Raw genomic sequence first — 14,270 nt, 5'->3', positions numbered from 1 at the left:
ACATACCTAACAGAGGCGCCGATAGCTGAAAATCGCCAGTTTTCAGTTAGCGGCGATTTTCAGTTATCATCACACCCTCAGAACGGAACCCCTGCCGATAACCAGGGACTGCCTGCATTCCTTCAATGAAGAAATACTATTATCACCTGCATCAGTAGTGGTTTCAACCTTTTTTGACCAATTAGTGATCACAGACTTAAACACCCCCATCTCTCTTTAATTCTTCCAGGTCAGACATCTTAGCCTATAATTTACCAACACCAAATATATAAGTTCTTAATACTAAAAGAGTGTACAAACTGCCAGCTCCAAAAAATATATATACTGCAATAGCAAATGTAATATTTAGAAGTTGGCCACACCTCTTCAAATTAATCAATGGTAGATCACTACCAGTTATATATGTGCCTTTGACTACACACACACATATATACAATGTACAACATAGGGTTTTATTTCAAATTAAATTTCACTTGAGTATCTCGTTCATTTCAGGCTAGGCTAACACGTGACTAATTCTAAAATGGCCGCCACCATCAGCCAGTCACGTCTTTATTTTTATCGTCAAGTATCACAACAATCCTTAAAATTTCATAAACTCTAATTATACAGGTCACTGCTATAACAACCGATCACTGCGACTAGGATCGCAGTGATTGATTTGTTATAAGGTGACCTGTATAGTTAGATTTCATAAACTCTAACTATACAGGTCACTGCTATAACAACCAATCACTGCCGTGACCAGGATCGCAGTGATTGGTTGTTATAGCAGTGACCTGTATAGTTAAAATTTCATAAACTCTAACTATACAGGTCACTGCTATAACAACCAATCACTGCGATCCTGGTCACGGCACCAATTTATTCCACCTTATTCAGAATAAGTACAGCCTTTCAAATCGTAAGTGTTATCATACAGCCTAAACGATTCGAAACATATTTACCAAATCGTAGTCTAAGTCTTATACTACGACACGTAGGTTACTTCACTCATATGCTCTTCCAAATTGCACTTAAAACATTGCATTGCATTGTGTATATTGATCTAATAAACTTACTCTTAGTTCAAATGGCGCATTCAGTATTCCTAGCTTGAATTAGAATCAGATTGGCATGAGCACAATCTCTACTTCGTAACCCTCATCTAAAGCACACCTTAAGAAATTCTCCTGGCATTTAGATATGCATATCTCCTGAAGGAAATCTCCCTAAATGAGTACTTCAGTGGATTTTAAGGCACCGACAACTATGGCTTTACCTGAGTCCCTATTAGATCCACACTGCACCAAGGCTGTGACAAAACTGGCTTCACGTTTGTCTTTGGCCAACACCAGACATTCGACTAACCACCGGACAAAGAACCAATGCTGATAGTTAAGCACTATTGCACGTATACTTACAATTAAATACACAAAACAGCCAAAACAACACTTTTCATTACTAAATACAAACACAACAAAATATAATGTCCTTCTTCTACATAATATGCATTTCCACTTTATGTAAGTTTAAAAAGAATATGTAAAACTGCACCACAACTTGTGGAAAAGTACACAAGATATGTAAATTTAAAAAGAATACATAAAATTGCACCACAACTTGTGGAAAAGTACACCCTCTCTTGTCGAAGTTTTGACAACCATACTGTATATCTTCTGTTTTTATGAAAATAATTGTTAGTAATGAAAATGTGTGAAGTCATATGTTTTCGATATTAAATTTAAATCATAAGTGTATTTTTTTAAAGATTCCACTTGAGGATGCTCTACCAAGTCAAAACTTTTAATCAAAACAATTAGACATTTGCAACGCACGAGTTCCTTACGCTTAGAGTGTTTGAAAAGGCGCTGGCGTAACTGGTTTTTTTTTTACACACTTTTGTCCCCTTATGTTACTGGCAAAGGTTCGAAAATCCATGCAAAACAAAGGTTCTGCTACATCATAAGACTCGTCATAAAAGGAGGCAAGCGGCAACCAGTGAGGTAATTGTTTTTGTTTTATAATAAGAAATTTTACAGATATGTTATAATAATAATTTTAGAGCATTATTAGGATAAATATTTTAGGTTGTTTTCATGCTTTAATTATATGAAAAACATTTTCATTGTGTTCATTAACACTTTACAATCTTACATTATCACTTTTTGTGGTTTCGCTAAATGACAAAACATACTATAATGATTTTTGCATATGTAATAGGCGAATAAATTTCCTTTAAAATGAGGTATGATTCATAGAAATCGTTTGGCTGGTTTTTCTTTTATAAGCGTTTTCATAGTTGGCAAACTTTAAATGCGTTTTTATCATTTTTTAAAAAACGGCGCTTGGCACCTTATTACACTGCGCCACTCATATATAGCTGTATATTTACCCATTCAATATTCCACCCAAGACCTCATAGATAGATGATTTACCCATTCAATATTCCACCCAAGAGATAGATGATGATAGAGGTAAGAAGTGCAAGCATAAATCTTTATCTATGCTAGAAAATGTTTTATTCTCCCCCTCCATTAGCAAATGTTGTGTTCATTTTGCTCAATAGATGGCAGTGTGCTTTGTTTACTTTTTGACGGTGAATGCACCGAGTGATTGCCGAAATTATTATTTATTTTTGTCATTTCATTACCCTCTACAATCAAAATAAATAACAAAGAAACTAATAGCGATAATTATGAAGATTCTGAGAAAAGTTTAGTTGACTTATGGTTAGGCTAACTTGGGAATGTAAGTTAAATGTGTGTTAAATAAAGTACACAGTTTTAGAGAAAATTATACAGTATGAAGTTATAAAATGGTAAAGTTAAAATATATGAGAAATGATAAAAAGTTGTGTCAGAACTTAGCCAAGTAGTAGGCTAAGTTGGCAACTAGGCTATTTGTATGTGGAATTAGCTTGCAAGACTATGTTTTACATTGGGGCGTAATTTTTTTAGGGGTGTATTCTATATTCTGGAATTTTCTGTGGTCCGGCAGTGGCTTGGTCCCAAGGTTCCTGAATTTAAGAGGTTGGACTGTACCCTTGGGAGGAGTCCTTCTGGATCTCAGGTGGTTTCAAAACCCAGTTCATGTCATGACAGTGCTCCCTTTGGTTCCTTCAACTTCAGAGGTCCTCTTCACAGACACTTTGGCTCATGGTTGGAACTCACTTCAGTCAACAAGTGGCAGTAACTTTGTCAGAGGCTGACACATGATTGGAGAGCTCACCTCAGTCAACAAGTGACAATAACTTTGTCAGAGGCAGACATGAGCACATCAACTTAAAGAGGTAAAAGTAGTGTTCTTGGCCCCCAGAGCCCTTTGGCCAGCATTTCTCTAATGGATCTCTTCACAATGAGCCTGAACTGCAAGCACCTGGAATATTGCTTGACGTAGCTGGGCCCAGCAGTCAGGAAGCTGGACGCCAACCTGAGCACTTGAAACCATCTGAGGATGATCAGCCAGGTCCTAGTAAAGCTCAAGAGCTTTCAGCAACTCAAGGATAATATTGATTTTGCCCCTGTAGCCATAGTAGGATTGTTACCCTGACCTACTTTTGGTGGACCATCTGCCAACCTAGAAGCAAGCAAATATCTAAAGGCTTCTTGCAGACCCAGGCACCCTACACAATACTTGGAGGTTAAGTGAAGACTTAGAGATTTGGGCTTTTTTTACATCATTGCTGCAGCCGTTTTCTATTTCTGCCAACTTGATCGTGATGCTCTACCAGTCAAAGTAGGGCAGATTTGTACATTGGAATGGTGAGAGGGACATCAATCCACTCAACACCTACGTTCCGGTGATTATGGACTCTTCATCAATCATTACTACCAGAAGAAGCTATTGGTGTCTGTAGTCAGGGCCTACAAAATAGCTGTCTCCTAAATTATGTAACTTTTAAGACATTGAAGTGACTGCAATCAGGGATCTCAGGGAACTCCTCGTTGAGTAAAAGGTTTCTTTTAGAGTGAACAATCTCTCTTAGCTGCTGTTCCTGTTTATGAAACATCAGAATACACATGGAAGGGGGCATTTTAGCTGTGAGTGAGGACTGTGATTGATAGGTATAAAAAATGTTATATTATAAAAACTTTATATTACAGTGGAGACAAAAAGGAATTTTTATGATATATACGAACTTGTTTCTACTTTACTTGAAGTGCCTTGCTCCAAGGCTTTTAGCAGTCACACACGTTGGGTAAAGAGATAGTATTCAACAAATGAGACATGATTTTCCCAGAGAATGAGTAGTTGTATCAATCACTGCATTGTTTTTTAAGTTTAGCACCTATTCACCACTCAATTTATGTACTGTATTATATGAAAAGACATTGTAATTAGAATTAAAAAGTACATACATATTGAAATTGAAAATAGTTTTAACTATTATATACAGTTTATTCTGGTTTTAAAAACATAAGAAGTGGTTGTTTTAGCTTAAATTGAAAGCACCAAAATACAGTAATCTGTAGATTGCCTGGATTATTAGACCAAGGGCCCATCGTATAAGGGCAAGTAAAAAAAATCTTGGTGTGTTTATGGACAACTCCGTACCCTTCTTCACCTAACCTTTTCAGTACTGCATAATTGTCAATACTCAGTGTACTTATATTCAACAACTATCACACTTTTAAGCTGAAAACTTTATGCAAAAGACAATTATTTACATTTTTCCCCCGTATTTGTAATAAAATCTACTTTATAAATAAAGTACACACTTTGAAAAAAAATGTAACTCTCTCTCTCTCGTAAATGATAACGTTCGGTAAGTAGGTAGCCTACCTGTGCTTACCTACATCGCACCCTGGTTTTATCACCATCAATGTATTTTTATACAGCAACTTGCATATCAATAAGCAATTTGCTTATCAACTGTTACCATATTGTATTACCATACACGAGATACAAATTGTGTAGGTGTGAACTATTGGCCTAGGCTAGGTGTTACATACAATATCCATTTGCATAAGCCAAATAGATTATTTCAACTGTATTTAAGATAAAAGTAATGGTAATGAGACTAAAATTTTACCTGCTGAATCCATTTATACTGTATTATTATCAGGTTATATCATCATTGTAATGCTTATAAAAAACCGATCATCTACCACATACATTTGTGTAGTCTAGGCAAATGTTTATGTTCTCAGAATCAGTTGATTGAACCTACTACTGAAAGTTGCTAAAAGAAACTAATTATTACTTGGATTATTATTGTTATTTTTTTACATAAATGTAAAACAGGTATACAAAGGTAATCTAACATACTGTATGTTGAAGTAAAAATAATTCATTTCTTTATGTAGTACTCAATGTTATATATATGTCAGTTCTTTGGTAAGTGGTTCTTAGTTATCAAAGATGGTTATGAATTGTTACATAAGCCATAAGTTTTGTAATAATCTTTGAAAGCCTAGCCTAATACAATCTACCAAAAATGAATCTACAAGCATAGCCTTGTAAAGTATAATCTACCAAAAATGAAATTTTACTTCCATTTATTTAACAAGATGGGATTGCCGAGAAAAAGAGGTCAGCGTAATGTTATCTGGGCTGTGTATAACACCCTGTGTTTACATCTTTAGCACATATGGCAATTCTCAATGACAACTGTCCACACTGTATTTACACCTTTAGCACATAAGGCCTTTCTTAGTGACAACTGTTCAAAGCAAATTCATTTTAAGAACACGACCGTAAAGTAGTTGATCATTTACTGTTTTTGTGGGAATTAATGATTTTTCGTTTCACCCCATAATATCACAGAAACTTTACTTTTATTCCTGTATATGTGTGTTTACATCTACATGTGGCATTTCATCAATGTTGACATCACTGTGTACAAAGTGTGCATGTTCTTGTGTGTTTCTTAGCGCAGTATCACGTGTTGCCAATTTTCTGTATTACTTTGCTTGATTTACTCTACAGTATTTCATTACAAGTTTAGTTGATTCTAAGTATGATTATCACACATATAACAGTACACAAGAGAATATCTTGTCACTTGATATTTCATCTCTAATTAAAAATATTTAAAATGCGAATTTGCAGATGTTGGCATCACGTGCTATTCATAAATTAAGCCTTGGTGTTTCAAATAGCAAAGGAGTGTGTGTGTGTGTGTGTGTGTGTGTGTGTGTGTGTGTGTGTGTGTGTGTGTGTGTGTGTGTGTGTGTGTGTGTGTGTGTATGTACCTACCCTATGCACATGATTGCGTTTATCTTTTGAGTTGGAAAACTAAAAAATGAGAAAACACAGTAAAAATAAAATTATGGCATAAAATAAAAATAAAAATAGGAAGGAGTATGAGTGTTATAGGCTTCAACGTAAGTGATATCTCTCTTTCTGCCGTATCCCTTCTATTTTTTTTGCTTTGTGGTTTATGTATTTCATTACAAGTTACAGTACAGCACTGTGCATATCTTTAATAAAATGTGGAAAATCTTAAACGTAAAAACACGAAACACAACAAGCTCTAGCCTTCTTTGCCCATCCAACATGGCATCCCCACCCCCTCTCAACTAGGAAAACTGCTCCCCAGCTCTACCCACCTTCCAAAACAACCCTTTCTCTGTGTGAGTTTCTCTACACTAGACTTACTGCTCCTCCTCTCCTGTGGCACCCAGCCATTAAAAAAAAAAAAAAACTTGGAAACTTCTCCGGGCCCCCTCTACCCCCAAAACCCTTTCTCAGTCACTTCATGAGTGTAAGCAGTGTTACCAACATTTTCGTGAGGCTGAGCAGTATTGCTAACTGTCAGAGAGCATTTTTTGTAATTTTTAAAAAATTTATATGCAGTATATCATATGTTTGGCCCTTGGTCCCTGCTCCAGGTGTGTTGGATAATGTTGAGTTTCAGATAAGGAAGACTCGGATAATCGAGGGATTACTGTAATCTGTGATATCTGTGTAACTATCATTGTGATGTTTATTTCCCATGTAAGGAGAAACATTGACATTATTTGTGTGAATCTTTTTTATAAATGCACTTATTTTTAGGAATGATTATCTTTTAAAAACTGAATTGGGCATGAAATTTCCAGGTGGATTTCCATTATCAGTCAGTCACTGAACCAGCAAAAATTCGTAAGTTGGTATCACAGCTTCATAAGACAACTGGACAGATAGTGAAGAATAAACCAAGAGCACTGGTGAAAAATTCAGCAGCTTTAATAGAATTAGAATTTACCCGATCATTATGTTTAGAGCTCTTCCGTGACTTTAAGGAGTTAGGAAGGTTTATGCTAAGGACTGGAGGCTCTACTATAGCAGCTGGTCTTATTACCCAGGTAAGTTTTTATTTTTTTATGGCTCATCATTTTCAGATAAAGTAAAACCTCAGTAATCCAACTCACTGTATAAGGAAGTCTGATTCAATTATGAAGGATTTTTTAGATTATAACTTCAGTGAAGTTCTTTTTGTTTTCAGTTATCCATAGTTTTCAAGCGACTAGACTTCTAATAAGTAAAATCTCAAAATGTTTCCTCTCAACCCCATCACTTATATATGGCCTTCAGATGTCTCCTATCTCTACAGTCATTTGCCTAACAAACAGAAGACCTGTACAGTGGGTCCATTGTATCAGCATGTGTATGGTTGAGACAAAAACGTGGATTAAAATCATCAAAAATCCTAAGAAAACCTTACTTTTAATGCTTTGGGTCTATTGAAAACAATGTAAACTGCATTTTTATTAAGTTTTTCATAAAAAAAACCTCCAAATTTTTATTATTCAGCTGTTTTGGAGCCATATTTCTTCTGTTGGATCTGTGTACAATGCATCGTAACCCTGGAACATGCATCATAAACCGGGAAATAATTTCTGATGAATAAATTTGAAAAACGTTGTAACCTCAGAACGTCGTAAGCCGGACCCGTCATAAACCGGGGACTGCCTAAAATTGCTCATTTCAACTATACATACAGTAGGTCTGAGCATCCTTAACTTGAAAACCTATAATAGTTGTTCATATGTGGAACAAACGTGGTTCCTAACAATAGGATAAATTTTCTGGCTGCAGATGGAAACCGGTAAAAATAAAAATAATTGTTTATACAAGGAATTGGTGGCATCTGGCATCCATCATGAAGGTGAGATGGGAAGCGGCCAGTGACCTTATCTCAACCCCATGACGTCTCAGTTTTCTTCTTACCACCATTGAGAGAAGTCGTTTCTTTATCTCCTTCCTCTTTAGCCCTTTTTTTTTTTTGGCACATGTGTCTTTGTGTTTTTGTATTGTGTGTGTTTAGTGTGCGTGTGTTTTGGTTTTTATCATGCAATCCCAAAACCCAGCTAAAAGTTCCTGTAAGCCTCAGAGAAAATGTCCTGGTGTAGGCTCCTATCCTTGCTCGCGTTAATGGCTTCCTTTGAGACTGACCCTCATTCAACTTGTAGTAGGTGCAGATTGAATATTGTAATATGACTAACCCTTGCACTGAGTGTTGTTCTTGGCCTCCTGTGCAGTGGAAGAGATTTGCCATGAAGCAGCAGCACAAGAGGAAGTCGGAGGCACCATCTTGGGGAGGATTTTCTCCTCCTTTGATGGATGTTTCTCAGGTTCCTCATTGTTCTGCTTTTCCCTTCTCTGGAAGGTGGGGGCAGTGCCATCTTTTTCCTCTTGTTTCAGGCTTAGATGTACAGAAGGTGGCAGTTGTTTGGCCTTTGTTAGGCCTATCAATGGTACCAACCTTAGATGGCCTGCTGTCCCATTTCATGTCTTTACGCATCAAGTGTCGGCTGCCATGTCACTTCGCAACCCTCCTGACCTGTCTTGCCTTATGCCTTCTAGCGAGATTCCATTGGTTCTCTCAACGCATCATCCTGGGTCACCTCCCATTCAGCTTACGATTGCTCGCGCAGATTGGGGACAGTTTGTCTGCTCCTGTGATGTCGCAGCCTGGTTCTACTATGACATCATCTGCTGCTACACCGTTTGCTTCCTCTCTTGTTCAGATTGTTGTTGACACTGTCAACTCGGCCCTCTTGAGTGAAATACGGCCGTTTTCTTAAGAGGAGACAGCGTAGATCTTCTTCGTCTTCGTCGTCTTCTTCATCATCTCCTTCATCATCTCCATCTTTGTCGTCTGCCTCTCCTGTTCGTTCCCACATCAAACATTGGAGGATTAAATGTGTTGCAGCTCCTCTCCCCAAGAAACAGAAGACCATCTCTTCTTCGCCTTTGGACCAAGGCTGTATTTCTCCTGCACACGTACGTGTTCTTGTGGGAAGTGTGTCTCGTCCATCAACCTTTCGCCATGAAGAATCTTGTGCTGAGAAGGACTCTACAGTTGTTCCTTCGTCTCCAATGCATCCTGTTCAAGTTAGGAGAAAGGATGACAAGGCTCCAATCAAGAAATCCCGAGTGGTAGAACCTCCTAGTAGTCCTGTCAGGCCTATGCCTCCTAGACGTCTTCGTTCCAAATTACAGTCTCCCTGAAGAAATCGTGATTCCTCTCTTGATTCCCTTGGACTCGGACGTATGGATAGAGACGGCCATGTAGATTGTGACGGACATACAACTAGACACCACTGTAGAGATTGATACAACCATGGTTCTTCATCTGACTCGCGGCTTTGCTGTTCGCAACAGCGTTCCTCATTGTGATCTTCAGGAAAGGACCACTGCCATCATTTGCCTTCCCGCATCCACGGCTGTCATTCGCCTTTCCGCATCCACAGCTGTCGTTCGCCTCCCTGCATCCGCAGCCATCAATCGCCTTCCCACATCCGCGGTTGTCGTTTGCCTTCCCATGTCTGTAGCCATCGTTTGTCTTCGTGCATCCGCGGATGTGGGCTACAGGATGACGCATGTCTGTTGTATGGGAAAGGGTCTTCTGTTTCTTGAACCAATGATTGAGACCTCTCTCTTCCCTCTACTTCAAAACTTCAAACTCCAGTTCTAAACCCTGCGAATCCTTCGGAGGAGGCAGACGGTGGAGGATTTGGAGAATCAGGAGTTTCTTTCTTCTTAGGAAGAGATCATTGATCACATTCTTGAGTTCAATAATCTTTCTAAAAAGACTGTGACTCTTCTTAGGAAGAGATCATTGATCACATTCGTGAGTTCAGTAATCTTTCTAAAAAGACTGTGACTCCTACAATAACTCCAACAGGAATAGAAGCCTTGCTGGGACCGAAGAAGAAATCGAAGACATCTTTTGAGTTGTCTTGTTCCAGTCACGCTGACTCAGTCCTGAATCATGTAAATTCCTTGATTTCAGGATGGGATAACTCCCTTCATTCCGGCAGATCGTTTAAGTTTCTCCCTCCTCCTCTACCTCTCAACAGGAAGTATTATGTAACTCCTCTTGTGCCTCTTCTGAGTTGACAGGTCAACTCTGATGTCATTTGTCTGAAGCCAGGTTTGACCCTGGATCAGGTCAGAGCAGAAGGTTCTTCTTTTTCTTTTCAAGAAGCTGCTTTTTTGGAAACGACAGGAAAGGACCACTGCCGTCGTTTGTCTTCCCTCATCCACAGCCATCGTTCTCCTTCCTGCATCCACGGCCATCGTTCGCCTCCCCGCATCCGCAGCCATCGTTCGCTTCCACAGACGTGGGCTACAGGATGACGCACGTCCATTGTACGGGAAAGGGTCTTCTGCGTCTCAGGCCAGTGATTGAGACCTCTCTCTTCCTTCTACTTCAAAACTTCAAGCTCCGGTTCTAAACCCTGCAAATCCTTTGGAGGAGGCAGACAGGGATCCTCATGCCCAGGAGGTGGAGGATTTGGAGAATCAGGAGTTTCTTTCTTCTTATGAAGAGATTATTGATGTCTTTCGTGAGTTCATTAATCTTTCTAAAAAGACTGTGACTCCTACGATTGTCCCAACAAGAATAGAAGCCTTGCCGGGACCGAAGAAGAATTCGAAGACATCTTTTGAGTTTCCTTGTTCAAGTCACGCTTACTCAGTCCTGAATCATGTAAATTCCTTGATTTCGGGACGGAATAACTCCCTTCGTTCCGGCAGGTCGTTCAGGTTTCTCCCTCCTCTGCTGCCGCACCACATTAAGTATTATGCAACTCCTCTCTCCCCGATGTTGTCCTTCTAAAGCCAGGTTTGACCCTGGATCAGTCAGAGTAGAAGGTTCATCTCTCTCTTTTCAAGAGGCTGCTTTTAGAATCAAATGCCTCTTCTGCCTTCCAAATGGTTTCTTGGCTGGATTTGTGGTCTTCAGCTGTTGCCAAGATTTCTTCTTCCTCTACGCCAATGAATAAAGTCAGTGGTTTTGCTTACATCAGATTGTTGCAATCTGGTGCTAAGGCTATTTCCTACCTTACCCATGTGACTGGTAATTTGTGGGCTAATATCCTGCTGATGAGGAGAGACGCAGCCCACTCCAAAGTGGCTCGGTCTGTCGATGTGGATTCCTTGTTATCCCTGAGGAATGGCAATATTCTGGACTCTCAGTTGTTCTTCTCCATGGATCGATTGGATGCAGCTGTCGACAGGTGTTGAGCCAACAATAATGATCGTTTCTTCCAATAAGCAGCGAGTAAAGCAACAGCTCCTTCTCGTCCGAATGTTCCAAGGCAGAATCCGCACCCTTCTCCCAATAAGCCTTTAAGACCACCACCACAATCAAGACATTGTAGGGGCTTTTTCTTTCAGTACACAATAGGTGCATTATGATGGGAACAGAACGTTATTAAAAGAAGCTCTGACGTTCCTTAACCTAATGTATTACCTTAATATTACAGTGGTCTGAAACCTTCATCCAGAAGCTTATCCTAATTTTATTTACATATATCATAGTTTATCAATTATCATCTTTCAGTACTTAACCTAACTTATTTCCTACTTATCACTAAAGCTTATCAAAACAATCTTCCTATACCTAATTTAGCTTAACTTAATACTACCAGTAGTCAAAATATTTACAATTCCAAATTAAGGGGATCTCCACCCCTGTTACTTAGTCTTTATGTAAAGTTCACGGACAGCTCTTCTTGGTGGATGTCCCTGTATTCAATCCTTTAAACCGCATCAATACAGTTGTGCTGTGCTGCCACCTGTCTCCCTTTCCTTGTGCTTAACACTCAACCAAACATAGCCAGTCTTAACTGTGGAATCACAATCACCACAACAGTATATACTATTATCAGAGGAAAATATTCTTGGGCAGTACCCCTTAAGAAGTCTCCACAACCTCAAGCCCTAGATTCACTACGCACACATAGTGTACAGATATTACTCAGCTTTATGTTGTTGCACAGGGTCTTCAACTTCAGTCTCCTAACACTGTATTCTCTAGAGATGGCACTTGTCAGCATCCTTCATTTTCATCATACGATGCCAACAGAAATGAACCTTCTTAAAGGTGAAGAGGAGTGGATCCTGTCTTAACACTCTCACTCAAGTAAACTGCAAGTAAAAAAAAAAAAGAAAAGTAAAGATTAATCAATCATGTACTAACTAACATTAAAAAAATATAATTAAAACAAATTCAATCATACAAACTCATTTTTCACACTACCACCACACTCCCCTTACTAAAATAAAGGAAATCTTATTTCCTATTTCTATCAAAATCCCTTTTCCACTACCCATTCATACTCTGGAATTGGACCTTGACTTTGGGTCCATGACCTCTCGTTCACCACCTCTTCTTCACTCACTTCTACTCTAACCGCACTAGACTCACCCAGTCTTGGTTCCAAACTACTGTACTTGCACCAACTTCGTTCAAACTCTGGAGACTTATGTCTGCTCCAACCTCACTAACACCTGACATGGCTTCTATCATCTATTATATACTCTCACTTAATTTTGTTAGGCTCCGACTCTCAAGTTATCCAAAACTCCCCCACTCATACTCCCTAGTGTTGCTAACTCTTTCTCACTCACACTCCTCCCACACTTACTCTTTCAATACTTTCACTCAAAGGAAACTCACACACACACTGTACGTACCATCTTTCTCATGGCTCAGCATAGTTTCCAGTCCACCCAAATCTTGCGTATCCTCGTCCACATTCCTTGTACTCTCCAAGTTCACTCCTTCCACATTCCGCTCAAATCCCTCAAAATCAATTGCACCCTCATTCGCACTACCACCAAACAACACCGCAAAGGTATTTTCACTCCTCACACTTAATAACTTATCAAACCCCACAAAATCAAATAACCCATCATGTGTACTTTCTCCATACAACCTAGTAAATGTACCCTTATTCTTTCTACTCCTCCTTTTAGACCTTCTCTTATGTTCCACCAACACTAGCTGTTTATCTCTCCAGTTTATATCTTCTATTTCTTCACACTCCTTTTCCTTTTCCTCCCTTAACTTCCTAATGGATTGCTCAGTTATGTATTTCGGGGGGTTCTCTCCATCTTCTCAACTGATTGTAGTGTGCTCTTATTACCTTCACATTTCCTTCTTCATTCTTATTTTCTAACACATAACTCAATCCATTTCACTACACTGTTTCCACTACATTTGGACCTTCTTACCCACTGTCAATCTTCCTTTCTCAGCCACCTCCTTCAACACCTTATCATGTACTCTGAAACTCTTGAACCTTTCATTCGCCTGTTTCCACACATCCCACTCTTCTTCATTCAAATCCGCCCGAGAAGAACCCTAAAAGAGTTCAGAGGTCTGGTTAAACAAATCATTTATAACTAACTAAATCTCGCATACCTTTCATAATTCATCACATTCTCACTGGGAGGAATTCATCACATACTCACTTGGAGGCATGCCAGTGCTTTTATGTATTGATCCATTATACATCACTACCACTCTTTTTAACAACAAATCCCATTCAATCTCTCCATCAGTCAACATTTGTAACATCTCATTCAGATTCCTTATTGTTCGTTCTGCCAACCCATTTGCACTTGGCATGTATGGAGTTGTTACTGCATGCTTGATACTCCACTCTCAACATTTGTTCAGACAGTCTACCAACAAACTCCAGCCCATTATCACTCAACATTCTTACCGGCTTCCTCACACGTGCAGGCAACAAGACCATAATAACACTATGACAATGTTCTCACTAGTTTTATTCTTCTCCGTGGCACAACTTACAAACTTACTCTTATGATCTACCATAACAACCACTCCTACATTTCCTCTTGCAGTTACTGGCAAATTTACACAATCAATTGCCACTAATTCAAATGGCTCTTTCATGCTCAACTTCAAAACAGGTGGGCTAGCATAAACTCTCTGATGTTTTCCCTTCTGATATTTTTCACACGTAACTGCCACATCCATACAAATCTTCCACAAATATGGATAAAACATCTGCTCTTTTATACATTCAATCAACTTAAACTTC

General features: G+C 39.0%; 1 protein-coding gene across 1 annotated transcript in view; it reads left to right on the top strand.

Moving 5' to 3' along the window:
• The window catches only part of HBS1 (translation elongation factor EF-1alpha (GTPase) HBS1), a gene marked incomplete at its 5' end in the record, with an annotated part of 255,149 nt that overhangs the window by 221,390 nt on the left and 19,489 nt on the right, over positions 1 to 14,270 (top strand). The window contains one exon of the mRNA XM_067109557.1: positions 7,026 to 7,271. Within this exon, the coding sequence (XP_066965658.1) occupies positions 7,026 to 7,271 (246 nt within the window). The remainder of the gene's footprint in view (positions 1 to 7,025; positions 7,272 to 14,270) is intronic.

This window comes from Macrobrachium rosenbergii, chromosome 10 (genome assembly GCF_040412425.1).
Source record: "Macrobrachium rosenbergii isolate ZJJX-2024 chromosome 10, ASM4041242v1, whole genome shotgun sequence".
Classification (NCBI taxonomy): domain Eukaryota; kingdom Metazoa; phylum Arthropoda; class Malacostraca; order Decapoda; family Palaemonidae; genus Macrobrachium; species Macrobrachium rosenbergii.
Note: the sequence above shows the minus strand (reverse complement) of the source record. Positions and strands in the feature narration are given on the sequence as shown.